Genomic DNA, 26,714 nt, shown 5'->3' on the forward strand with positions numbered 1-26,714 from the left:
CACGTGTTCTGGGCTGTCTGCCTCATGTCTTTTTCCAGTTTTGCTGAAGGAACTTCGCCAGCTTTGCAGGGCTACGAGATCGGTTTGAAAGGCCAGAAATAGGCCAGAGGTGAAAAACTGTCCTTTGAGAACTTCAGGCGTTTAAATTGTGGTTTTACCACTCACTCATTGTGAGGAGCATTAAGTGAAGCACTGATGCCAGTGGTAATTCTGTCGTGTTGCAGTTTGCGGGGAGGGCATGGGTACCAATGCCTATGCTGCCCCTGCCTGGCTTGGCCAGGGAGGAGGCTGTGGCAAAGGGTCCTGCACTTCACAGGGACTTAAGATCGTGGCTATCCTGATATTTCAGAAGCAAAAATCATAAAAACTTAATCTGTACACTGTCCTTTATAAAAACATTAAAAATATGGCTTCAAGTGCCACTCTGCAGGAAACTAGTACAAGCCAGTGATAATCGCTGAGAGAAAGAACGGTGCGTTCCTTGTCTTTGCTTTAAAATGTGGCTTTGCTGCATGCTTGTTTTCCTGATCAATGGCATTGATCACTAATTATGCTGGACAATCAACGTTCCCTTAATCAGAGGTAGGGGAAGAGTGCATCGTTCTCCTCAGAAGCTGTAACTCGCATCACTCTCTTCCAGTTTTCTCCAAAACAAGCCAATATACCCCAAAATGTTGTCCATCCAGCCTTGCTTGCTTCCTTTTTGTTTTGGTTGGTTTGAGCTGATAAGTTGCCTAACTTCTGAAGCGGTTGGTGAGGAGAGCCACAGTCTCCTTCTGCTCACGGCAGCCAGAAAAACCTCAACTTCCTTGATCTTCAGTCTAGCATAATAAAGCTTGCCAGCTTTTCTAAAGCAATACAGGTACAGTATAGCAGGTTTCCATGAGTCAGTAAGGGGGATAAGGCAAGCATGACAAATATATTACATATGTGATAAATGTGAAGAATTGCTATGTTGGTCTTTTTTTTCCTTTTTTTTTTATTCTTTAGTAAATAAAGAAAATAAGCCTTTCGAGCAAGTTTGTGCACTTATGACAAGGTTGCCTGGGCAAGGAAGATAATTTATGAGAATAAAAAAAGGTTTAGGACAGGAAACAGAAACAAGGTAGGGGGGAAAGTGGGCTGGTGATGTGTGAGTTCAGGTAATGGCACAGAGGGCAGATAACCAGCTTGCAAAGCAACAGGCCACTCAGCAGGAAGAGTTACTGAAAAATGCATTTGTACTTGAACTATATAGCCCTGGTCTTTTCCCTGGAGCCTGTGCTAGATCGACTGAGATAGTAAAAGATGAGGCATTTTGTAAAAGACTGTCAATAAAGGACTGATTAGAAATGTAAATATATAACAGAAGTATTAGACATTCAGTAAATTCCTTTGCAAGAGATTTGTAAAGTACAGCTAAATATAGCAAGTTATTTTTAGAAGTTCATGCTAGCCATTTACTTCTGGCAAGTGGAAACCCCATATCAGTGTATGAAGAATGACTTTTGTAAAATATATCAGTATTTATGAATCCCCACAGCATCCAGAAAGCCTTCAAGGGCACTTGCAAACAACTTGCCACGGGTTAATGCAGAGCATCATCTATGCTGTACTGAGACATTTTTTAATTACCTAATGGTAAGCATCTCTCGTTTATGGAGCAACAGGAGTGCTGTTTTCCTCCCAAGATGCTTGTGTAGATTTGGGACTACCTAGAAGGCTGACCGGAAGATTCTTTTTTTCCCTCATCTGAAAAAAATCAACATGTTTTTGTGTTTGAGCAGCTGTAGAGAATTTAGGAGTGTTCTGTGAGTCAGGACTCATTACTCACGTTCCTAATGGCACATCTGGGCTCAGTCAGGGCAGCTTCATGTATTTCAGAGTCAAGGTATTTTGGTGGGACAATGTTTGGGGACTTCATGCGGTTAGCATACGATGCATAAATACAAGAGCTCAGAGAGAATATGGCCCCTTGGCCAAACAGTTTGTGTGTCAGCTCATAAAGCTTTGCTGCAAGTACAGAGAATCCTCTGGAAGTGGTGGGTCGGGTACCGCATCCAGAACCCTATCTCCAGGGTGGCAGTGTGGATATACTTTGTCTCCTTCATGATGCAACTCCCTGGGAAATTCATCAGTGGGGGCTGGTAACAGTGGGCACATTCTTTTCCCTTCAGGGATCATAGCCCTTTCTTTTGCACACTGGAGGAAAAATGATATTTCTCATGTTCTGCACGTGCCATTGCACAGCTCTCCACAAGGAAGTAGAAAATGTTCTGTAGTGACTAAGCAATGGGAAGCAATTTAGGTGCATCCTCAGCTGCTGTGCATCAGAGTCTTGCAACATTTCCCTGAAAAAAATGAATTTCCAGAGCTCAGATCCTAACCCTAAAATTTGTCTTTGGCTTAAAATACTCTTATTTAAGTACAGAATGAACTTTTATTGTCTTTTGTTTGCTTATTTGAAAGAAAAAAATGTGTGCGGCTGGTTTTGATATTTCTGTTTTCAAGCTTGAGAAGAAGAAAGCAAAATACAAAAATGGAGCTTCTCCTTACATTTGGTCTGTTTATTTTCATTGCCATAGCTCAAAATAGTTTTGGATTTTCCTTAGGGATTGTTGAAGCTGTTTTAAGTTGCTCCATGCAGGGCACCTTTGCACTATGGCTGGGTGTTTGTGCAGGTACAGAAGCTTAGGAGTGGCTTGTTCCCCCACGATGATCTCTGCTGGCTGCTCTCCCCCTAACTGCCTCTGCATTAGTGCAGGCAGGGAGACTAGTTAAAGCTGCTTCTCACCTTCCAGTGTAGGCAAGGGCATCCCATCCCCTTCCCGGGGATGAAACAGGGATGCTGTAGCCCCATCATTCAGCTGTTCATGCCTCGCTGTATCTGCCCTCATTTGGAATCCAGTTAAATTAAGGACTGCATTTGCTCTAGAAATGTCACTGGCCAATGATTGCTATGGTGATGAGGTGTGGGATATTGTGTTTTATTTTTTTCTCCTTAATTTGCAGTGCGATACACAGGGAGCAATATGTGACTGAGGAGTAGACAAAGGCCTGCTGAACCTGCTGCCCATTTGGCCCCTGAGCTCCTGGAGGAGCAGCAGTTCTCGCCTGGCTGTTTCCTGGGGAGAAGTAGAGCTGGTGCTCGCTCTACCAACTGCTGCACAGCTAACAAATGTACTGTAACTGGGTCAGCAAGGGGATATTTAGGTATGAATAACCTGTGTGAGGGTACTGGCAGGCTGGTCCTGGCAGGTGTGAAGTGTATACTCTGCAACCGCTCTTCCACACAGGAGGAGGTTTTTTGCTGTGTTTTTTTTTTTTAGTTTATTTCTAAAAATCACGCTGCTCCCTCTGCATCTCTCTTGCATCCAACATCACATTTGTCCCTCTGGTTCTAAATGAGACAGTCCAAGCGTGGCCCCCATTTTCTGGTGCACAGAGATCCTGGTAGTCCCCATCACTGTCACCAGTGTGTTGTCACTGGTACTTCTATTTCCACGTACTCAGGGATGCGGTTTCCTCTCTTGGCAAGAAAGGACCATTGCAATCACACAGACAGAAACTTGGAGAAGTGGGGCCCTTCTCTGAGGAGTGTAAAGCTAACTAAAGATGTGCATCTGTGACATCTTGAACATCGCACACCTTCAAGCAGCACCACCGTGCCTCATTCTCCAGCTGTGTCCGTTTGTCCCCATGGCAGCATGAGGTGGTGTGTGGGGCTGCAGCCCCTTGTGGGATCTGTCCTGTGGCAATGGTTTTCTTCTGTTTTAAATTCTAAGCATTGGTGTTTGGGGGGGAAGCGGAACCACAACCTGGTTTAGGGCTTCTGGTTGTAATCAGTGGTTTTTCAGAGGCCTGTGGCTTTTGCAAAGATAGCAACATTTTTTTGTTTGTGGTCTTTGGTTACTGATGGTTGCTGTGAAAGGTTGAAAGCAAAAACCTAGCAGGAGTTCTCATGAGCAGTCTGTGGGGCACATCCTCAATAGCTGCAGTCTCTAGAGGTGTGTTTATATATACATAAATACAACCAAAAAGTTCTTTGTGTACCTCCTAAGACTAGCGTGGCTGTAGCTGGCACTCCTTCCCTCCCTCCTGCCAGGCACAGCTTGGCTGGGGTTATTCTGTGCAGAGAGATGGGAGTTTATTTTTACTAGAAGAGTAAATTATTGTAACTGCAAATTGTGAAAGTTGGCATTGCTTAATGAATGCTGTAAGGAAGAAGAGTCCTAGAGGATTCCTGGTCAAATTCATTTTGGTGCATTTCCACAGAAACAGGCTGAGCTGTACCAAGAGCAGGCAGGGTCCTTTAGGGCTGCCGGGCAGTGCTGAGGCTTTGCATGCCGTTTGAGGTGATATCCCTGCCTTGGAAGCACAGTGTTATTCCTTCAGTGACAGTCTGGCTCTGCACATGCATTCCTGGTGCTGTGTGAGCGGGGCAACCCTGCAGCTGCCTCTCTCCAGCCCGGACCCTCTCCCTCCTGCCAGGCTTTGGGTGTGCAAAGTAGGGGGCATTTTACAGCCATGTGTTTGTATTGGGAGGGAAAAGATTTCTGAGTGGCTGTTAAAACAAGGGAGAATAAGGGCTTATCTGTCCCAGTGTGGAGATTTAGCCCTGTTTTTCCACACAGCTGATCTCTTCCTGCCCAGCTCCAGCTGCTGACCTTGGTGGCCCCTTCCAGCTGTCACACTGCTTTCCTGTGGCCATGGCTCATCCCTTTCTCCCCAGCCACCACTGTCCTGGCCCATCCCCTGGTGTCACCGTGACGCAGGCCAAGTGCCACCGAGGGAAGGGGCAGTTTCTTGATGAGTGTCTCTGAGCAGCATGTGGCGATGCTCTGCACCAGGCCCTCGTGCTGTCCTGGCTGCTGGGCCCTGCAGGGACACAGACCCTGGCGTCAGCATCTTGTGTTCCCTCGGCAGCTGCTGCCAGCTGCACCACTGTGGCGGGGTCAGCTGCCAGAGTGGTCCCTACATTAATTTCCCAATAAACACCCCATCATTATAACACCACCCATAATACCGTAGCAGTATCTGATGCTGCCTGTCCTGCATGTATGTATATATATAGGATTTGTTAGAAGCTGGTGTTCAGCCAAGACTCTGTACGTGTACAGGGACGAGTCACGTTGGTCTGTAGGAGTCTGGTTTCCATTAAGCGCTCCGCAGGAGCCACGCCAGGCGTTCGCAGCACTGGCTCTCCCTCTGGCTTGTCCTCTCCTTTCCTAACCCTACATCTTCCACAGGTTTTTTTTTTTCTGTGGTGGGGTCTGCACAGTGCCAGGTGGCTTCCCTGGCCACCCCAGGGATGGCCTTGGTGGCTGTCACCTCGGTGTGGGACAGCAGGGATGGCCATCCACCTTCAGCCACCATTAGCTCTGGGCAGCGCAGCAGGGTGGAATGCACATGATCGCTGCTGGCAGCTGGGGTTTCCTATATCCGACTGCTGAAGGTGGGGATGAGTATGGCTCCCCGAAATAAGAATTCCTTGTCCCAGGCAAACCCAAACAGCACTGGAGTAATTAAGGGGCGCTCATTATTATTTTTTTTTTCCCCACTATGTAGCTAATGTGAGATGTGGCTTATAGCATGTCCACTTGGATTTCCTTCTGCTAGACAATTAGCAGATAAACTTTCTGGCCAGTCAAAATTTTCAAAGGAAAATGTACCTTAAATCAGCTATACTGTTTCTTTTTTTCTGGTTAAAATAGATTGTGTTTGGATTTTTCAAACCTTTGCCCTACTCCCTGTTACTATAAAAGCAAAAGGCAAGCAGCTTGCCAAGGACCATTTCTCTGATGCTGGGGCTAAATGCTGTGCTGACACACACGACGGAAAAACGGTGCGTGCAAACCCTCTGTCCCTGCCAGGCGCTGTGAGTGGGATTTGTGTGTGCAGCCATGCTCCTGGCTCACAGGGATGTACACAGCCAGAGCTGGCTGGTGCCTCCTCACCACCCCCGCAGCCAGCACACATGGAGGGGACAGACAGATGCTGGCTGGGGGTGTGGGAGGGTGGGATGCGATGAGCCTCGGGTACCGCTGGCTTTTGGACGTGCTGCTCAGGGACTTGGCGCTGGGTTCGGTGGGTGTTCAAATGGAGTGATTGAAGTTCACCCACTAATCAACGTAGCCAAGGAGCGAGGAGGGGCTAGATGGGGGCCATCAGCAGCATCCAGGGAAGATGATGAGGGTTTGCAGAGGGATGAACAGATTCCCCTGAGCGACAGCCGAATGAGAGCCTCTGGCCAAGCCTGAAGCGAATGCTGAGGGGACTGAGAGCGAATTATTTGCTGAGGTTTTCCATCAAGTCAATGACATCATTCTGTGCTGGAGTTCACCCATTTACACACTCTCAGCCCCCCAGCAGCTGTGGGTAAATAGCGACATTCAGGCCTGAATCTGCCCATTCAGGAACAAAGGTCTGACCCATCAGAGGAAACTGCTGAACGAGGCTTTTGAGGGGAAAACGGGGACTGTGCACTCTGAGGCTGTGCTTCTCCCCAGGCCAGGGACCTGGCTGTTCCCGCATGCCATGCTTGCTCAGGGGCCCTCGAGTGCTCCTGACCTAGGGACAGGGGAAGCAGAGCAGTCTGGGGACCTGTCGGGATCCTGCACAGGCCACTTGATTTTTTTCCCCAATGCCCAGTTCAGTGTTGTCCAATTCTTCTTTCCCCTCCGTAGCAGTGTTTTGGAAAACTCCATGTTTGCCACCATGGTCATAAGTTCTTCTGTCACTGAGTCTGCAACGGAAAAGAATTAACAAAAATATACCCAGAATCACCATTTTTCTCAGGCTAGAAATGCAGGGGGGTAGGCTGTACTGTGCAGACACAGTTCCTCACTAATTCAGATCTCATTTTTGGCCATTACTTTCCGCCTAGATTTTAACAACTGATGCCGAAAATGATGGTGCGTGTCTTAATTTTTTTAGACAAACAGACAAATTAAAAAAAAGCACCCATGTGCACAGAGTTGCTCTGTTGCAGCAATCTTTCCCCTGGTTTGGCAAAGCAGGGGACTGTGAGCTGGTTGCACGTTAATGCCTGTGCTGTGATGTCTGCTACACTTTTGCAGTTTCCTGAATTTCAGAAAGTGCTGTCTCCAGTGGATCCCCCCAAAGGAATCCAGCCTGGGACTGTGCCTATAGCTGTAGTCCAAAATTAGGGAAAATAGCAATGCAAATCAAAGTATAAAATTATTCCTTTACTTTTGTTTTATTGTCTACACTCTATTCCCTAAGGTTAAGCAAGTTCAGCCTCCTTCTGTTTGTATCTCAGGTATTTGCTGTTGGAGAAAGACTTAACGCCCCCAAAAAGCACGTAACTGTGCAGGAAGATGTGGTTGGTGTGAGACTATCAAATACATTGCATCTCCCTCTTGTGCTCTGCCAGTGGGAAAAGGACTTGGTTTCTTGTGCAGTGAAGTGTTACCTGTGGCTGTTGCAGCTGTCACCATATGGGTGATTTTGGCACTGGGGTCTGCTGCATTGTCACTGCCCCGTCCCAGCGGCAGCTCCTCTGCCAATGTCAGCAGACGCCTTCACAACAACGAAGCCACTAATGAAGCTGTGAAGCAGCCGCACAGGGCACAAAGACACAAAGGATCCTTTTGGCTAGAAAATTCTGTGGGAAGTCCAAAAATAATTTGGGCTGAGCTACAACCGCCATCAGGAAGTGTCTTTGCTTCAAGAGTGAGCGTTTCTTCACCAGCGAGACAGGAGCAGGTCCCTGGGCCATCTGCAGATTCTCTGACGAGCATAGCTTGAGCCCCCCAAGGGCCTGCTTGTGTCTGTGACCCCCTAAAGAGGAGCAGTTATTTTGAATCCTGTCTTCTTCCCCACGTTTATCTTCTGAGTCTACAGATTCTCCTCCCGTATAATGAAAAAATTTACTCTGAACAGTGACAAGCCTGTCTGACAGCCTCTGTGCTCTGAGGAGCTGTGCAGATGCATGTGTGGCACCGGGGATATCTACTTCTCTGGAAACGTTCCTGCAGGGCTGGTGAATGCTGCATGTGAAGCTGCATGTTTTCCTGCAGAGGAATCGTGTCAGTGTCTCTTTTTGTACGTAGCAGGACGTGAGGCTATTGGTCGGCTGTTTGTATGATTTGGTGCATCATTAGTATTGCAGAAGCATTTTCAACAACACTGAGAAAGAAAAAGAAAACAAAACAAATGCTCTCTGCAGCCTCTAACGGATATTAACATTGCAACCTCTTCTGAAGTGCTTAAATTCATAATGCATATGGATTTTTCTAACAGCCTCACTATGGTTTTGTTCCATTTAGGCTAAATTTCTAAGACTTGCTGCTTCTGTGTAACAATTGCAAAAATATACAGTCTTACTGCTCTATTCTTTTCCAGGTTACTCATCGGCAGTACAGAAATTCTCCCAGACTTTGCAGTCATTTCAGTTCGACTTTATTGGTGACACACTAACGGATGATGAGATTAATATTGGTAAGTCTTCTTTTTCATCCAAACTTTCAGTAATTGAGAAAGTCTATTCCTTCTTTAGGTGTTTGCCTGTGCTGATGGTTGTTAAACAGCATCAGGAGCCGGGTTCCTCAGATGCTAGTCAGCTATTCCATTGCATATTTTACAAAGTTGTACTTTCATGGGTAGAGTTTCACATTCCCAGTTCAGCGGATAATTTGTGGAGGTTTTCCATAGCTCCAGCCTTGCTCTGTGCTGCCAGGCACTGGGGAGGATGTCAACACGATGCTGGCATCCCAGCAAGTCCCACTTCCCAGTGCTGCAGATGGAGTGGGAGCTCATGTGGCACTGAGCATTGGTCACAGCTCCCCATCCAGGTGGGTGCTGCTCCTAAAGCTACCTTCGCTCTCTGCTGAAAGCGCCTTACAAAAACAAAGCTGCCCCGTGGTGCCCTGAAAAAGGGACGAGGCTGCAAACTGCTGGGAAAAATGAATGGCTGGATGTGGTGTTGTGTGGAAAATAATCACCAGTCTCTGCAGCAGGGGAGCCTGTGGCATGAGCATTGTACTACTTCCCAAAACTAATCTGTTTCGGGATTAGCAATGCTAAAGCCGTTTTACATCCCTGCCAGCCTGGTGCAACTGTGCAGGTTACACAGCTGCTAGCTGCACTCAGGGAGCTAAGCTGAATGGCCTAAGTGTCCTAAACCCAGTGCTTTTCAAATCAACCCTGCTCTTGGCTTAGCTAGTGCTGTTGCATGGCCAGGGCAGGGATGTGGGTGCTGCAGTGGTGGCGGCAGCAGGGCAACTGGCAGGAGAGACAACAGCCCTGAGGGTCTGACCCTGGCCCATGGGACAAAACCCTGGGGGAACCTGAGGGAATGGGGCTGCCCATGGTGGGGGGCACAGGGCGTTAGCCAGGCTGCTCCTGGGGGCAGAACATAGGAAAAAGAACACCTAAAAAAAGTGCTTTTGTCAGTCTGTTGTTGAAGAGCAACTGCAAGTGTGATATTGCTGATGTCAGGTCTCTCGGCCATCATTGAAAGGGGAAGGAAGTAAAGCCTGTTCTCTGGGTTTTATTTAAAGCAATTTAAAGCAGATTGTAGCTTGCCCTTCAATATCTGGTTTCCTTTATGGAAAGTCTCTAGGTGAAGCCCGCTGGAAATGAGTCAGCCTCCAAATCTAATGTCAAGAGAAGTGCTGAGTTTCTGAATGCATCTGAATAAGGGAGGGGAAAACATTGCCTTTTAAAAGCTCCTTCTGGGAGCAGAGGGATCTGAAGCAAACAGCTGCCCAAGGAAAGGAGCATCCCTTCTCCTGGCTAGAAGGGACAAAGCTCGACATCCCATGCTCTTGCACTGCCTGGCTGTGGGAGGGGAGCAGAGCCCGGTGCAGTGAGACAGTGTGGTGGGGCCGTGGCACTCGTCAGGCAAGGAAGACTGCTGGAAGTGGCAGAGGATAATAGGGGGATTGCAGGCAGAGGAGAGCAAGAAGAGATCACAGCAAATGTAAAACACTGTGGTGAAACTGTGTTTCTCTACTTCTGTTTTTGTTGGGGAATATTTGCTTTGCCTCATCAAGGATTGGTCCCTGGTTTCCCCTGTGAAAAAACCTGTGCTGTGTTCCTCCTCCCACACCAAACCCTGCAGTGTCTGCTGGGGCTGAGCCGCTTTGCAAGGCTCTCTTATTCCTGCAACAGTAGCAGGGTGTTGACATCTCCATAGCAGCTTCTGTCTCCTGCAAGGGTTCCAGAGACTTGTGTGGGAGCATAGGAGCTTGTTTGATGTGCAGGATATGGGAAAGAAGCAAAACATTCAAAAGCACTTCTTATCATACTTCAGGGAAGGTGTTTGATCTGTAAATATAACTGGTGGTACACTTCTTTCTTTTTATGTAGGCAGAGGGCAGGCTGACACCTCTGCATGTCAGGTGATGTCTTTGAACACTGCAAGTGTGGGTCATGACAGACACTGGATTGATGTCGTCAGTTGTGAGCAGCGCTTTCCCCCAGAGATGTTAATAGTTACAGACGCACCCACCTTACACAGTGGCTGCGGTCCCTCCTTTAGACACCTGTGTGGGACCCAAATCAGCAGCTCCTTCAGAGATGAACGGAGCAATGAAATCGGATGGCATGTTCTGTCCCTCCCAGGCATGGGAACCAGAAATCTTCTGGTTGTAAGCAGCTGATGTTCCTGGCATGCTTCTGGCCTGGGCCAGCTGAGTCACTCCCAGGTGGTTCCCAGGTGTGGCTTGGCAGGCAGTGGTTGCAGACAGCCTCCCTGCTCTGTTCTGCAAGGGTTTGCAAGTGCTGACCCAGGCCAGTAGCATGGGTCCACCCCAGTGCTCTTGGACACTGCTGGCCTGGCAGCAGGGTGTAGCCTGAGCCACATGTTTGTGGTGCAAGGACAAATCCAGTGGGTTGCTCTGTGACTACAGACAGGAAATGTGTGCATGGGCTCTTCCTGTACAGCAAAAAAAAACCAATCAAAACCCATCTAGTGCAAATTTTAGGCACTGACATTTTCGCTGTAAGTTCAGGGCAGGATTCTTTTTCTCCCTGTCATAATTCCTTTCCTGGCTTGGGCTCCTGGTGTCTGCACACACTTCAGGTTTTACATTGTCCTGAGTAACCACAGTGAAAGTCAGCATGTCAGCCCTTTGGTCAAATGTAATGAACTATTAGGACATCGCATGTGCTGGGCTTTGAAGCTCTTGCTCTGATAGAGAACTCAGAAATTACTGACTCATCAAGAAGGTTATGTTTTGATGATGCCAGCTGAGGCACTGTGTCACGAGGCTGTGGTTTTTCCTTTCTGTGTCTGTCTCAGCAACTGCAGAGTGAAACCTCTTAATGCTGGAAGTTTGTACTCGCTGGCTGCGCAGCAGCATTACAGCTGTTTTTTAGCAGAAGGACAGGTATTCCTCCTAAGGTGCCAGCTGTGGATGAGGGGAGAGGGCCCTCAGCTTGCAGGTGGAGCACAAATGCATCCTCTTCCCCTATCTGTGGTATGAGCTATTACTGTACATGCCTCACTATAAGCCTGATTTGTTCCTTCATGTGTTATCCCTGCCAAGCCAGGCATGCTGGAGCTCTGGATGCCATCCTGCTCAAGAGCTGTGATGTCAGCCAGGTGCTTCTGAGGTTCTTTGGTTCATTCTCAGACAGTCTTTAAATTGCTTACCAGTTTTGAAGTGCTTCCGTGTGCTTCACAGCCAGTGCAGGGTCTGAACTGCAAGCCTAAGAACTCCTGTAGGTTTTACAAAGCCATTTTGTACTTAACACAGGGCAGAGCAAGGGTGCTTATGAAGCTCACTGGACCGGTCCCCAGCTTCGAGCCAAGTAGGGTGCGGCTCCCACTGCACAAAGGTGGTGAGTGGCACTGTGGGAACCTTTGTGAGCCAGCTCCCAGGTAGCTCCTAGGTTTGGTGCGGCAATTAGGTTATTCCCCACAGGCATTCAGCACACAGCCACACTGTATGTGTAGGCAGACGCTTGCCCAGCCTTGTCTTACAGCCTTCTGGAGAACCAAGACTTCTGTAGTGCTTCTCATTTCAGTGCTCTTCTGGTGAGAGAGGTTTTCTCCTCTGCCACAAATTCAGCCCCTTCCTGTGTTCTCCTGTGATGGGCAGAGACAAGGACTGAGTGTTCCCTCCTGGTGATAGTCCTTGGTGTGGGTGTTACAGATTTGCTAGTAAGTTAGAATTAATTGACTTTATTTGATTTTATAAAATCATTTTTAATAGAAGTATAGAGGGATAAGAAATATATTTTGATGAAACTTGTAGTTGCACAGTAAAAGCTGCTATGAAATCCTTTGTACAGTCCTGTACCAAGGCCAGAAGAATGGGCTAGAATCATTGTTTAAAACTTAGGTAACAAATTTGGGATTTTACAGATTTCTTTGTATTTGACTAGTCTTCTGTATGTAGAAAGTGTATTGAAATGTCAGAATATAGAATTAATGGGAACTGGGGAGAGTCGACTAGAACAGCTTGTAGTTACCTGCCAAGAAACCGTGAACTTTAGTAAAAGGTAATTCCGGCAGGGGGAGATCGCGACCACCGACTCATATACCACCTACCCAAATCGTACTCCAGACCCATTTCTAGACTTTTCTAACCTTTACTGCACAGAATCGCATATAGGAGGAGGGTGTGTTAATGATTTTTGGGAAATATTATGATTATGCATGAATATTTAATGAATATGTATGAATAAGTTCTGTATATGGTGTATGATTCTGAAGCTTGGTGTGCGTTGATCGTGAGGAGACTCGCTCTCATACCCGGCCGTCAATAAAGAAGAGTCTGCTTATCTATATCACATTGGTGTTGATAAGTTCTTCATTCCGAGATTTCGGTGACATGGGGAGACCCCACCACTCCTACCTTGTCTTTTTTTTCCTCCCAGGCTAAATAAACGTTGTTGTTTCAGTTTGTTAAAGGACAGGTTTCATGTTATTTTTGCTGTAGTTGGACTCTAAGAAGTGGTGATCAATGAGATATTTTTGTTTAATTTTTAACGTTTTAGGGAGTGATGTCAATGTCTATAACCATTTCTACACCTGCTGCCACTCCTTTGTAGGTACATGGACTTTGTGCTTCTTGTAGCTGAATGTAATCTTTGTCATTCTGGGCTGTTTTCATTTGACAGATTTGTCTTGGTCCTAGCAAGCACCTGCAGCTCTTCCAGCTTGGGCAGAGGTGCCGGGCCTGTTCTGGCACTGCCGGCAGCCATCCAGGCAGCCCCATCCTGCCCACAGTCCTCCGCTGTGGCAGAGCCTGTCGTGTTGCGGTCCCTGCTGCCCCAGGCTGCCCTTTCCTCTGTTTGCCCCTTCCCTGCTGCCTGCCTTACCAGCTTTGTAGCATAGTGCCTAATGACAGATAATTAACATTGTCTTCCCTTCCCAGGGCGCTGGCTCCCTCGTTGCTCCAGCCGGGAGGCCCACCTCCCCAGTGCATAAATCAGTACTCCTCATGGCCAACCTTCACCGATGTCCTTGCCTCACTCAGTTTCTGCGAAAAGGGGCCACCTCTTCTCCATTTTTTGGCAAGCCTTTAGTTGGTGATTCTGGGGGACAGCCAGATTTGGGTACCCTAACGTGTGTCCTGTGCTCCAGTGCCACATCACGGCTCCACTGACCAGCCTCTTCTTTTCTTTACAGCTGAGTCCTTTAAGGAGTTTGCAGAGCTGCTCCATGAGGTAGAGCTGGAGAGGTCCATGATGGTAAGATGATCTGAAATGTGCTCTGGTAATTACTGCCTCGTCACAATGTTTAAATCCTAAATCACGGCCAAATGGCACCACATACGTTGGTGTGACATTTCCCATCAGAGGGAAGCTGGGAGCACTGGAAGTGTTGTGCTTTGAACCACAACTGGTTCACAGTGCCATGGCCATGGGCCCTGAGCAGCAAAGGGGAGGTGCTGGGCAGGGAGGGCAAGAGGTTGTCCCACTCAGTGTCCAAAACCTCTCCTGCATGCCAGGAAGACATGCAGTCCCAGGATCCTGCCATCTGCAGCAGGTTGCTCTGCAGAGCCAGGTGTGTTTGAGCTGGTAACAAGCTGGTTTTGTGATGAAACAAAGTGTTAAAGAATAAGAAGCGTGATGTGTTTTGAGCATCATTTTTGCCAGGTGCAAGCACGCTGGTCCCCCCGTGCCCCTGCTCTTGCCAGCACAGCTCTGGTTGGGCGACATGCTGCCTTCAGTCCCTTGCTGCATTGTGCTCTCTGCCCCTCCACAGCAAGTGTTGGCTTCCCGTTTCACTCCTAATTCCAGGAAATACACGAAGGTTAGGTTTGGTAGAGAGCTTTTACAGCATGCCAGGAATGTGCTGCTTGGCTCTGCTTCCCTCTGCCTCGTGCAGCAATGAGAGCTCGTGCCAGGCTGCTGGCTTGGCCAGTGCCGCAGGGGTGGCTGTGCCAGTGGGATGCCACCAGCCGCTCTGCAGGTCCACAGGCAATCAGGGAACAGGATGAAACTGGTAAGAGGCTGGACGAAATCATTAGGGTATTTCTTTATTAGTTACATCCCAGGTACAATGGCTCCTTTGGCAGTGGATAAGTGGGTCGAAGGAATTGTTTCGGGGATCATGGATGCTCTCCAACTTTTCTAAAGATATTTTTTTTTCCCCCTCCACTTGTAGGACCAGTTCTTTACAGTAGCTCACTCAGGAGATTTCATTGTCACCGTGTTCATCAGCTTTAAATTACCTAAACAGCTGTGGCAGTGTAGTGTTGTATCCCCTTCTCTGGAGCATGGGAGAGAGCTTGTTGCAGTAGAAGTGGGGATGGGAAGAGACTGCAAGTCATTTCCCTGTGTCAAGGTGGAGTTGGAGCCAGTGATACAAACTGGGGTGCATTTGCTTGTGGATTCATGGAGAGGGAGCACAGAATATGTCCCAGGAAAAGCATCTTTCAGACATCTGACAGGACTGGAAGAGACACGCGCTGGCTTTCCTTTTTCCCTAGCTGTCATTGTTATTCTTTTGCCATGACAGATAACCTGCTGTCATTCGTCTTCTTGGCTGGATCTCAGGAGAAGGAAAGCTCATCATTTATTTGAGAGACATGTTGTTAGAGCCATCAAGCTCAGTGCTGTTTGTGGTGAGAAACGCCAGACCATGAGAAAGCCATGGTGGGCAGCCAGCCCCAGCCTGCTGCAGCCCTGCCTTCTGCTCGTGTGAGCTTGCGGCCTTCATCACACCTTCTCTGAGAAGCAGCTCCTGCCCGTCACGGTCTTGCTGAGCTCTTACGGATTTTTTAGCATTGGAAAACGGCTCATTTCAGGACTGCAGCAGCCACTTTCTGACAGTGTACTCACCAGTATGAGCATCTGCTGTGGTCACTGGGAGATGCTAGCAACTGAGCACATCTTGCCTCCAGAATCTTACCCATCACAGCTTCACATTAAAGACAAGGGCAGATGCTGTTGTGGAAAGCAGGGCTAGTGCAGTGGTGTGCCTTGGTGGCAGGAGGGAGTATGACAGGTTGTCTGGAGCAGAGGAGCTGGCAGCAGCAGCCAAGGGCAGGCAGCTGCAGCAGCATGTCTCCTCTGCTTCCTTCCCTCCTGTCAGAACAGGCAGGACAGCTCGCTGCAGGCAGGGACCCAGCTGAGCTGACAAGTAAGTAGTCATCTGCAGTGTGCTTTGAGAATATATTTGGTTCTGGTTTGTGCTTCGTGGAGAGATAAACAAACAGCCTTGCCTCCTGGGGCTGCTTCTGGAGAGGGCTCACCCAGCAGCCAGTGTACTTTGAACATCAGTTCTCTCAGTCCTTCACATGTGTGATACGGACAGTGGTTCTTTTAAAATGGGGTAGGGGGCAGGTGCTGTCACTGACAGCATCGTCCTGCCTGAGCTGTGGCACAGGGGCCACGCACACCGTGCTTCACCAGGCGCTTGCTCCAGTGTGCCAGCGACACACCACATGGCTGGGCTGGGCGTTGCAGGCCTGTGAGGGTCCATCCTAGCTTTATTCTGAAGCTGGAGAAGCTGGCAGGGACAAAAGCTGCCTTGGCATAGATAGGACTGTGAGGGGACCAGTGTCCCAGAGGGCTGCTGCTCTGGCAGGGGGTTGATGGGGGTAACACAGCATTTCAGGCAAAGGGCAATGGCTTGCCATGCAGGGAAGGTGACAGTGTGGGGGAAACCTGTCTGTCATCTACAGGATGTCCCCCAAAGCCTTGTGTGCCATGATTGGGGTTTTCTGTGTATTATAGATGGGGAAAAGTGGGTACGGATGGATTAAGTGACTTCACCTATAGACAGAGAACAGGTTTGCAGTCAGAGACATTAAAATCTAAGAGTTCTTGGCTTCTGGCCCTGATCAGCCTCTCTTTAGGAGGAAATTAATCTGTGTCTTGTAATAAAACTCTTTCTTTCTTTGCTCTGTAGGTACAGAACGCTAGTGATTTGCTGATCAAACCTTTGGAAAACTTTCGGAAGGAGCAAATAGGGTTCACCAAGGTAAGGCTTGCTTGTTTGTTTTGAATTTAAACAGATTTGATTTCTATTGCTATGTTTAAATTCAGTTTTTTCTCCTGGATTTGGCTTTTTTGTTGTTGTTTTTAAAAAGTAGACAATTGTACCATATTTTGACTTCATGCTCTCAGAAACTTCCCCATTTAATACTGGCTTTTGGCTGCTGGCACGAGATAGTCCATGCTGCGACTTTTAGTCTGATTTTTCAATCATAAGAGGCTCCAAAACCTTTTCCTGAATTCTTTGGGTTCTCTTCTGGCCTAATTCCAGCACTGTCTCCATCCTGAACAAGGAGTGCTTGCTTCGACCGGTGATCAGGGTATACTCCTTGCTGCTTTCTCTCTTTTCCCTTTGTTCATTCAGTGCTATTGAGAATAAGTTACTTTCTTCAGATAAGCGTATGTTAGAGCAGGAGGGGGAGAGAGCAGCAGAGGCTGGCAGTCAGAACTTTGTTATAGTCATAGGGCTTTTGTTATGAAATATTTACATAAAGCATCTAATGAGTCTTTCAGATGGACCAAACTTTTAAAGAAACAAACTATAAAAAGCAAATCCTGCACATAATGAGCAGAAAAGATTATTTTCCCCTTGTCTGCTATCAAGAAGTCCAGGTTCCACATTACTCGGCAGCAGCTTGAAATGGGGCTGGCTCTGAACCAGCTCAGAAATGGAGATGTTTTGGAGAACACTTGGGGCTTGGATTCAGCCCAGCCCATCTGGAGTCTTTGACGTTTAATAAATACAGGATTTGAGAAAAGATACTTGGTCACCATCCTGCCCTTCAGAATCCTCCTGTACAACTGTGTGTGTAGAACACCTCTCTGAGAAGCCACAGCAGCAGCGTGGCAAAGGCGGCAGCCGTTGGTCTGGTGCTGGTGAAGCTGCCTGTGCTGGTGGGTTTTGCAGCAGGCCTCTGAATTACAAGCATGGGGATGTGCCCAGGGCTGACAAGAAACGCCCTCCTCATTGATCTGTCTGCATTAACGGTAGGGCCAGCACATATTTAGAAAAGAGTCACGGGGAAGGAGTCATGGGGACAAGGTCAAGCTTATTTTCCCCTCTGTGTTTATGGAACACTTAAGTCAAGAGGGCAACAGTCTGCAAATGTTAAGATGACAGTATTAAAGTAGCCTTCAGGCTGTTTTCTTCATGGTTAGCCCTTGAGGTGTGTAAGGATTACTTTGTCTACAGCTGGAGCCTCTGCTCCCAGAGCCATGCTGCCTCCCACCCCGCAGGTTGTGTACCCTGCCTCCTGCTCCAGAGCTGGCCGGTGCCTGGCTGGCAGGCATGTGTCTCAGCATGGTTGGTGCTGTAGTGCCGGAGGGGCTCTGAGCACTGACATGGATTCACCTGGCAGCTTACAGCCCTTCCTTGTTCCCTGCTCATGGGGCAGGGTCGAGGCGTTGGGCAGTGACTGTGGCAGGATGCTCTTCAGAAGCAGTTAAAGGTGGTGGAGGATAGGGACTCCTTGCTGTTGGCTTGGAGTCTTGGTGGTTTGGCTCTGGTTTTTGTTTCTTATGAGGAACGTGAACTGCAAAGGTGTCAGGGGCACCTCACTGAGAAGAGGGCTCTGCCACAGTTCAGCAGAAGTGCTCACACACAGGAGCTTGCTGGGGAGCACTTTGCACCCCACCACAGGTGTGCCCAAGGGGATGCACGGGGAGGTAACACTTCCTCTGATGTCATCCTGCAGCCTTGAGTGGGTGCAAGTTTCAGAGCAAGCCGCAGTGTGCTCCAGACCCTTGCCCTCACCTCTGATGATTTCCTGACAGGAGCCCGCACTACACCACTGGCGCAGGTCCCGCTGGGCTGCATCCTCTGGGCATCGCCTCAGGCACAAAGCCTTCCTTCACTTGCCAGCCTGCAGAACTCCTCCGGGTCATTCACATCCCGCAGCAGAAGGCATGAAATACAAATGAGGACTCCTCACAATGGTGCTCTGTCAGCAAGGCACCCCCCTCCATTTCTGCTGCGCCTCCACTGACTGGCATCACCCGAGTAGATCCTTCCTGATTTACACCAGGGGGAGAGAGGCTGGGGCCAGGCTGTGGAGCAGACCAGAGACATGACACAGAGAATTTGTGCCCTCTGCTTCATTTCCCTTATTTTGGCAGAGCTGCCTTCTGTGAGATGTTTTCTGTTCTCTTTTCAAGATGCTGAAACCAGATAGGAAGAGCCTTTGAATTGGGTCTTTGTGAGGACTGTGGCTGGAGAGCAGCCAGTCAGTCTGACTAAGACATCTGAGTCTGCATTAACCCATTTTCCTGGGGTTGAATGGAGTCTCCTTGGTCAGATGGTGTGTTCCCACATAGGGGAGCCCCCGGGTGTCACTAGGACCTGCTGCAGCTGCCCCCCTCCAGCTGCCTTCCACTGTTAGGCACAGACCCATGGGTTCATTGCTCTTCCCGTGACTTGTTGGTAGAAGTTTGTATGTGTAGGCATCAAGAATAAAAGCAGAGGATCCAGGATTCCCCTGAGCTGACCTGTTTCTCAGCCTGGCCCCTGGCCCCTTACTTTGCTCGAAGTCTAAAGAGACGGTAAGACTTCATGGCTGGGGGTGCAGCATTCATTTGGTGAGCATGTGAAAGAACCAGCGTGATCAACGCTGCAGTGAGCACTGGGAAGCGCATGGATCGTATCAGGGAGGTGCAGGCATTATTAAGGGAGAGCGCCTGGGGTGGTCTAAGTTTTCATTTCACATTAGCTCATATTCACGAGGCTAGACTGTGCTCGGTCCACACAGGCTATGAACTCAGTGGATTCTGTGCCACATGCCATCTCTGTTTGGCAGAAGCTGTCTGGGTCCCAGGCGTGCCTGGTGAAGCCGTGCCTGACTGTGAGGTTTGAAAACGAGAGGGGTAGCTTGTGTGGTGATGGAGTCCTTGTTTAGCAAGGGAAGGAGGGGTAATTACAGGGGTGTGCTCACTACAAACGGGAGTGGGAGGCAGGATGGTAGGACTGGTGGTGACCCGAAGCCCCAGACGAGTATGGTGTTATTTAGTGCACATTCCTTTTGATCTACAGAGCTGTGTGGCAGTGATGCATGTGTTTTGCAGCAGATGCAGCTCTGCAGCAGCCCAAGGAAAGCCCCTCCTCACCTTCTTGCAAGACAGATCCCCTTGGCGTGGTGGGGCTGAGCTTGGATGCTGCCGCAGGGGCCCCGCACACAGACGGTGCCTGTCCCTCCCACCCTGCCGGCAGCCCCTGGCAAAGCCCTTGGCTTTCAGCTCACATGTAGGCAAGCTCTGTTCTAGGGTTGGGGTACTTCTGTTGAGATCCTTGCTGCGGTCCATAAGTTTAGGAGGATTTGAATAGAGAAAGCTTTTTTTTTTTTAAAAAAAAACAACAATAAAACCCAAAACAAAAATGAAAACACAAAGCAAACCAAAAAAAGTCAGAGGGGAAAAAATTGTTTGACTTATTGTAAGTTGCAGGAGGAATGTTTACTATGCTCTGGGATGCTGAATAAATCCAGTGTTTTTCAAAAAGTTCTTACATAGGAGATAACATGTATTCCTAAAGCACTTAGTTAATTCTGTTGTTTCATTAATAATAATTTTAAAAGAAAGGAAGGACAGCAAGTCCTACTTGCTTTAATCTTGGTGGAAGCAAGATCACAGGAGCATTTGAGAGAACATGGTGGATGAGGGAAAAAGACCAGGTTAAATTAGTGTGGTTTTATAGAAATGCTCTTCCTACAACCCTCAACAGCATTTTACTTCTCAGAAATTATCTTTTTTTTGTATTAAGTGCTGATGCATCATAAAAATTAGTTAAACTCAGGCATGAAGTGTTTGTTTCCATATGAACATATTTCTCTTTTCTCCATTTCTTCCCTCTGCCACTTGCCAGATGAGGCTGCAAGCTGAAGCAGAGCCTACCGCCCATCTCATCCTGTTAGGTGCTTTCCAGCAACAGCTTGTGATTTCCCCAAACTGATTTGGGGTTTGAATTTATTCAGTGCTGTCTTCTTTAATGAGTGATGGTTAACACATCACTGTGTTCATTACTGGGCATCCATGTTGTGAGTGTGGTAGCTCTGCTGTGATTTCAGCAGGATTATTGTTCCCTTCCTCAAAACAGGGCAAACTGAGGTAGAAAATGCAGCAGGAGTACATTCATTTAATATTTACATTTTATATTTAATAATTACATTTAATATTTCAACTTGTGGTGTTTTCCAGGCTCTGCTCAGAGCCACATTGCAGCTTTGCTCTGAGGAGGCAACAGGAACAAGGACATGTGGGCAGGGGTGGCCAGGGGGGACCCCAGGAGCACCCAACACTGACTGCGCACCCATCTCCTGTTCATGTCCTGCTGGGTGCTGATCCCCCACCTGAACCTCTGCAGGTGTGTTTGGAGGCAGAGGCTCCCAGCAGGCAAAGAGTTTTGTTGATTTTTGGGTTGTTCTTCTTTAAGAAGAAGAGAAGTAGCCACTTGAACTGGGCTTCTTACTTGCAGCTCGCTCTGCCTCTTCTTGGATGGGAATTTCAGAGGATCCTAATTAGCAACTAATGGTTAAGAGAGAGTTTTGGCAAGTCCATTTTCCCCTTTCCCCTCTAGTCCTCAGCTGCTCCATCTCTCACTCAGGCTGGCACTGAGCAGCAGCCAAGGGGCTCCAGCTTTGCCCTGCTCCTGGCAGCAGCGGCTGGTGTACAGGCCAGGACCTCAAACACGCAGAGCTAGCCAAAGCTGCTGGTGGATTGACTGCCGGACTGGGCAGCCTGTGCTTTTCGGAGGACTCCTGCTCATTTCTGGTTAAAGCAGTATCTGCTGAAGCTTAGAGAGCGAAGCTTTTGAAGAGCACCCTCGTTCACTGCTGCACAACTCTGCCTGCATTCAGGTGCAAATGGCTCGTTTTCTCTTGATGAGCAAATAAATGAAAGTTGGGTGGCTTCTTGGGCTTGGCAAATCTTAATGGGAAGGTAATGCTGTCCTTTGCTGAATATTCATGAGGAACTAATTTGTAGTCATGTTTCCAGATTGTGCTTCAGTCTGGGTGGTTTTTCTGTGTTGTATTTTGTCTTGGCTAGCTCTGTTCAGCAGCCAACAAGCTGTTAGAAGCCTTGGCTTGACAATTCAGGAGGGATTTGTAGTTCATCCTTCTGCTTCTCAGTTATATGTTAATTAGCCAGAGTGGGAAATGATTGGCAAACCCCCTTTTAGTGGCCAAAAATGACATTCTGCTCTGTGCTTCTTTCTGCATGGCAGCAGTTTTCCTGCAGGAGCAAGCCATGCTCTGCACACTGGTGTCCATCTCAGACACTGTTCCTGATGCCCTCGGTCCCTGGGAAGAGCTTGGTGCTCCCCACCCCCAGCACAGCTGCCTGCCCCTGCCTACCCACAGGTGCTAGCAGAGGAGGAGATGCTCCCTGAAGGAGTTGCTGTCTGGCCTCTGAGCTCCTGCTGCAGAAAAAGCTCTTCCATTGCTCCCCTAGGCTTTTTCTTCCTTTTCACTTCTCTTTTCCACTGCAGAGATGACCCTCTGCCACAGGACTGGCCATGTCTTCCCACAGGGTGCTGCCCATGCAAGCTGGTGGCAGAGCTGCTGTGTGGGCCCTGGTTTGTGGTCTTCCTGCAGCTCGTGCAGGCTCATGTTCTTGTGTCTGTCTGCATGGGTGCTGCGGCCACCCATAGCTCGTGATCTCCTGTGGGTTCATGGTCCTGTGGCTGTCTGCTCAGACACCATGGACACCCACAGTAACATCACCTCTCCTGGGCATGAGATCTCATCTTGCACGGGAGCCATGCGCTCTCAGGCTGCTGCGTTCCCCTGCCCTGCCTGGCACTGCTCTGCTGCCTGCAGCATCTGCTGTGCCTGGCTGTGGCAGCACGAGGCTCCGGTGGGCAGCTGCTCCCATGCTTTCCTGCAGCTCCTGGGGCAGATGAGCAGCTGCCCAGCCAGAGAATGGATGGTGGAGGGCAGGAGAGGTTGGTCCCTGCTCTGGGCTGGAGTGTGGCTGCCTCATGGCCACTCTACCAGGGTGGGGATGGCTGAGTGGCCCTACACGTGCCACTTGTTAGCATCATGGCAGGAAGGATGCCTGGAGCAGCATCTCAAGTGCAGGAGCAGGACTGGCACCATCCCTTGCTGTGTTGAGAGACCACCTCTGCATAGTTGAGGTCTTGTTGGTGGGGTTCAGAGCTAGCTTTCCATCACCAGGGGATTTCAGGACCTGCAGCCAGTGTAGCCATCCTCTCCGAGATGCAGGAAGCCGGCAGCAGGAGAGGTGTGAGCTGCAGACCCACAGTGCTGTGTCAGCCGCTGGTGCTGTTGGTGCAGCTGTGTTACACTGCATATCTGTGGCCTTGGGGTTTGGTGACTCCTTGTTACAGAAATGAAAACAAGCCTAGGTTCCTGGATGCATTAGGCATCTAATGAATGGCACAGACAGACAATCCAGATGTGTGACCTTACAGGCATGGTAACTGCTGCTTCACAAACACTTCTGCTTCTCTGGATTTGGATTTATTTACCAGGGGTGTTCGTCACGAGGGTGGTGTTTTGTTTTTGACAGTCCTTCCTGGCATTGGCTCCGCAGCTGCAGTGCTGCTTAAATTGGGTTTTACCCTTGGAAGACTCTCTGCTTCTCTGCATTTGATATGGATCTCTTTTTATTCTGAGGCATGAATTTGCTAACACAGAGTTACAATATCGCTGATACTACAGAGGATGATACCAGAAGATACATTTCCCTTAAAGAAGCTTGTAATTACAGGGTCTCTGTAAGGCAGTAGGTGTAATTACTGGGGTAAGGGGTTTGCTGATCTAAGTGTGCCCTACTCCAGACAGTTAAATATAAACAGGGGTGATGGAGTTGGTGCCTCTATGTTTTTCCTTATTAATTGTGCTTTCACAATAGCATTGTGTAAGGATTAGAGAAACTGGACTCTCTTGTTGGGTGAGAAATCATTTTCATAGGAAGGCAGCTGGCAGGAATGCTTGTCTGCCCTTTGGCTGAGGTGCCTCCAAGTAACCAGTGTCCACCAACATGAGCCTGGGTGCTGATGGCAAGCTGGAGCTTCAGCAAAGGCTGAGATAGGTATTGCCAGGAGATCTGGCTTAGCTGTGAGTCTCCCTGTGTGCACCCACCAGAAAATAACCTTTCTGCTTCCAGGGGCAATACAGTAGTAGCTGCTGTGAGCAAGGGGCTGAGAAGCAAGCAGATGAATAGGCAGGGGCTAACCATGCTGGACCAAAGTACTGGTTTTGGGAGACCCCAGACATCCTGCTGTGTAGGACATCCTGCTAGACAGACCAAGTAGTCTGTGTAAGTGGAATGGGGACGCAGAACTTCATGGCAGGTGAAGCAACTAAAGAAAGAGAAAGGATTTTATGTAGGAAATGCAGCTTCAAACTTTGCAGTCACTACTGAATTTGTGAGGAATATAACTAATATCCACCAGTCTGGCAGAGTCCATCTGCTCTGTTTTGTGGTGGCGTTGGTGTTTGTTTATTCTTGGATTTCTGATTGGGGGCAAGGAAACAGGATGTCAGGGCTTTCGGGACATAATTGTTGAAAGATGCCATTAATTCCACAGGAGCCTGGAACTAACTCTGCTTTCCACTTTCTTGAGCTTTCAAAAGCTGGGCAGGGGATTTGGGCATCCTATACATACCCTGTAGTATGGATACACTAGTTCTCAGCTGCTTGGACCTGGCATTGAGGCTGTTACAGGGCTGGAATTTCCTTATTATAGCAATTTAACTGCCTCTCTGCAATCACTAATGGCTCCATTATCATCTGATGTGGGTATTTGTCAACCTGGCATCTACTCATGGTTGTTTCTTGATTGCCTCTGTGGTTTCACAGTCATTGTAAGGCAAAGCATACAGCGTGGTCCTCAGCTCGGCTCCTCCCTGCATTCTCTCTGGGTTTTGTTCTTAAATGTCTTTTTTTGCTCTTGTTGTAGACATCTACCCTTTCAGGTTTGCCAGTGCAAACAGCTCTTTTTGTTATAGTAGTTCCTGCACAAAGTTTGTTTTCTTAACAAATCATGTTTACATGCCTGTGGTAGGCACCTTTGAGTTGTACAAGTGGTCAGTAAGAACCAGACTGTCTGCAGGGGACCTCCAAGAGGTGAAGGCTCTACCTTGTGTATTGTAAAACAGCTGTGTTTGAGGCAGCATTCCCCTGCGCTGGATTTGGGCTGGGCGCTATGCAGTAAAACTTGTGTGTTTTGACTGCAAGGTTCATGATCTCTCTTTCCACCTCTGCTAATAAAAAGATGATGACTTCCCTCCCACATATTACCCTTCCAGTCATCTGCTTTCGTTCTGGTACTTTTCAGAAGCACATGATAAAAGCTTCAAAACGGAGAATTGCCAAACTCATAACAGATCTTTTCTTATCCCAGATGTGTCTCTGACATTATTTTCCCAGTTGTTTCTGAACTATGTGCACCTGAGCAAATGGTGAATAGGTCTTTGATGTATTAGTATGTCTCAAGTTTACTTGACATTGAAGAGCTTGGGCGGGGTGCGGGGCATGGGAGGGAGCAATACCCCATCAGTGGGTCTTTTGCTACAGTGCTAACATGACAATATGTCAAGTGATTGTGCCACGAAATATTGCCAAAGTTTGGTCTTGAGGCATAACGAAATCCAATGATGGCAACGAACTGTGAAAGCAAAGCAAACGGAAAGGGATATCCTGTTCTGGTTGGGTCGACCAGAACTTTTCCATGGGAATACCGCATTGCACAAAATATCTTGGTATTGTTGCATGTTCTTATCTGGAAAATGCCATTAGCTGGTTCTTCTTCAACTCTGGCATCTACAGGAAAGGAAGAAAAAGTTTGAAAAAGATGGTGAGAAGTTTTATTCTATGCTGGATCGCCATTTGCATTTGTCTTCCAAAAAGAAGGAATCCCAATTGCAGGAGGTATGTATGGAGTGTTCTTCAGAGCTGGGTCCAGAAGCAACACCACCAGCTGCTCTAGATCTTACAAAAGTGGGGGAAATCATCCCTTTCAGTAACCAGTTGAAATTGATAAGCAATTAAATCTACCTAAAGCCTAGATTCTCTGAATAAGACCAGGGAATTCAAGACTGTAGTTCTCCTTAGTGTGTTGAATAGTAGTGTAGTGGCTTTATGCATTGTCTTTCCTTGTTCTTGCCCTTGTAGTACAGGGCAGTGACCAGTTATACTGGCACAGCTGGGGATTGGCAACCCTTTCACCTGGCTTGGGAAACTGATCTGGCCGAGAAGTAACTGGTTATTACTCTTTTTGCCTGCATAGTTTCCTGCCTAGCTCCTGGTGTTTGCAGGGGTAGCTGTGGCAGCAGGCCCGGTGGCGGTGAGCAGCAGGCAGGGGGTGGGGGGGGTGCCCTTTCCAGCTGATGCTGCTGCCAAGCATGTTGCAATAAGAAAGGAAAGCCCCAGCAGCCATTCCAGTCCACATCAGAGTAGCTGAATCAAATCAAATCTGTCAAACCAGTTGTGAGATCAACCTACAAGCATCTTTGCAAGGCAAAGTTTGTGTAAGCTGTGGTAACACAGCGTGCCACATTGTCCAACCTGGTGCTGCAGCTCTGGAATTGCCAGTGGCCTTGTCCTCATCCATGCAGGGCTACAGGTGAAGAAGGAGCTTATGCTAAAATAAAAAATATGCTTCAGGAAAGCCTTGTCCTTGCAGACTGGAGTAAGGTTCTGGATCCATAAATGAAAGGGAGCCAGGAAAGGGCAGACCTGAGAAGAATGGCCAATGTTCCAGTCTTCTGGTTCTGTGCAAAGTGTTAAAAAACTGGGCTGGACCCCTTTGGCAGGCTGTTTCTTAAGTGAGGACAGAACTATTTGTGGGCTGATGGAAAAATGCTAGTCAAATATTGTCAGGCTAGATGTGATGTATTTTCTTTTTTCACCTCTCCCTCTTTCTTCCAGGCTGACCTTCAGGTTGACAAAGAGAGACACAATTTCTTTGAGTCCTCCCTTGAGTATGTGTACCAGATCCAGGAAGTACAAGAAAGCAAGAAATTCAGTATTGTTGAACCGGTAGGAGCTTCCTTTTCTTTCAGGCCTTGTGTTTGATGCTTAGATATGCTGAGTTGCTGACAGTCACAGGAAGGGATGAGTTACCACGTTGGATTCAGTCCTGGGGAGTCTTCTGATGGAGCAGGAGTTAACCTTGCACACGTGGATTGCTGCACCTTAACAGCCATAGTGGTGTTTGCTGGAGCACCGTGAAGCCACAGACTAGTTTCTCATATCTGTCAGTCCTGAGGAACAGGCTGGACGCTGTAGGTAGCTAGAGGTCTTGTTATGAATTATCTTGGACACCTTGTGCTTGGTAAGTGTTAGCTCTTTTCAGA

At 48.2% G+C, this 26,714-nt stretch overlaps 1 protein-coding gene across 3 annotated transcripts in view; it reads left to right on the top strand.

Annotated features, from left to right (window-relative positions):
* Positions 1 to 26,714, top strand: part of OPHN1 (oligophrenin 1) — a 68,143-nt gene that overhangs the window by 12,349 nt on the left and 29,080 nt on the right. For all 3 annotated transcript variants that reach the window (XM_055727827.1, XM_055727830.1, XM_055727828.1), the window contains exons 2-6: positions 8,347 to 8,442; positions 13,586 to 13,647; positions 16,316 to 16,387; positions 25,186 to 25,287; positions 26,287 to 26,397. In XM_055727827.1, the coding sequence (XP_055583802.1) occupies positions 8,347 to 8,442; positions 13,586 to 13,647; positions 16,316 to 16,387; positions 25,186 to 25,287; positions 26,287 to 26,397 (443 nt within the window). The remainder of the gene's footprint in view (positions 1 to 8,346; positions 8,443 to 13,585; positions 13,648 to 16,315; positions 16,388 to 25,185; positions 25,288 to 26,286; positions 26,398 to 26,714) is intronic.

The sequence above is a fragment of the Falco cherrug genome, chromosome 15 (genome assembly GCF_023634085.1).
Source record: "Falco cherrug isolate bFalChe1 chromosome 15, bFalChe1.pri, whole genome shotgun sequence".
NCBI lineage: Eukaryota > Metazoa > Chordata > Aves > Falconiformes > Falconidae > Falco > Falco cherrug.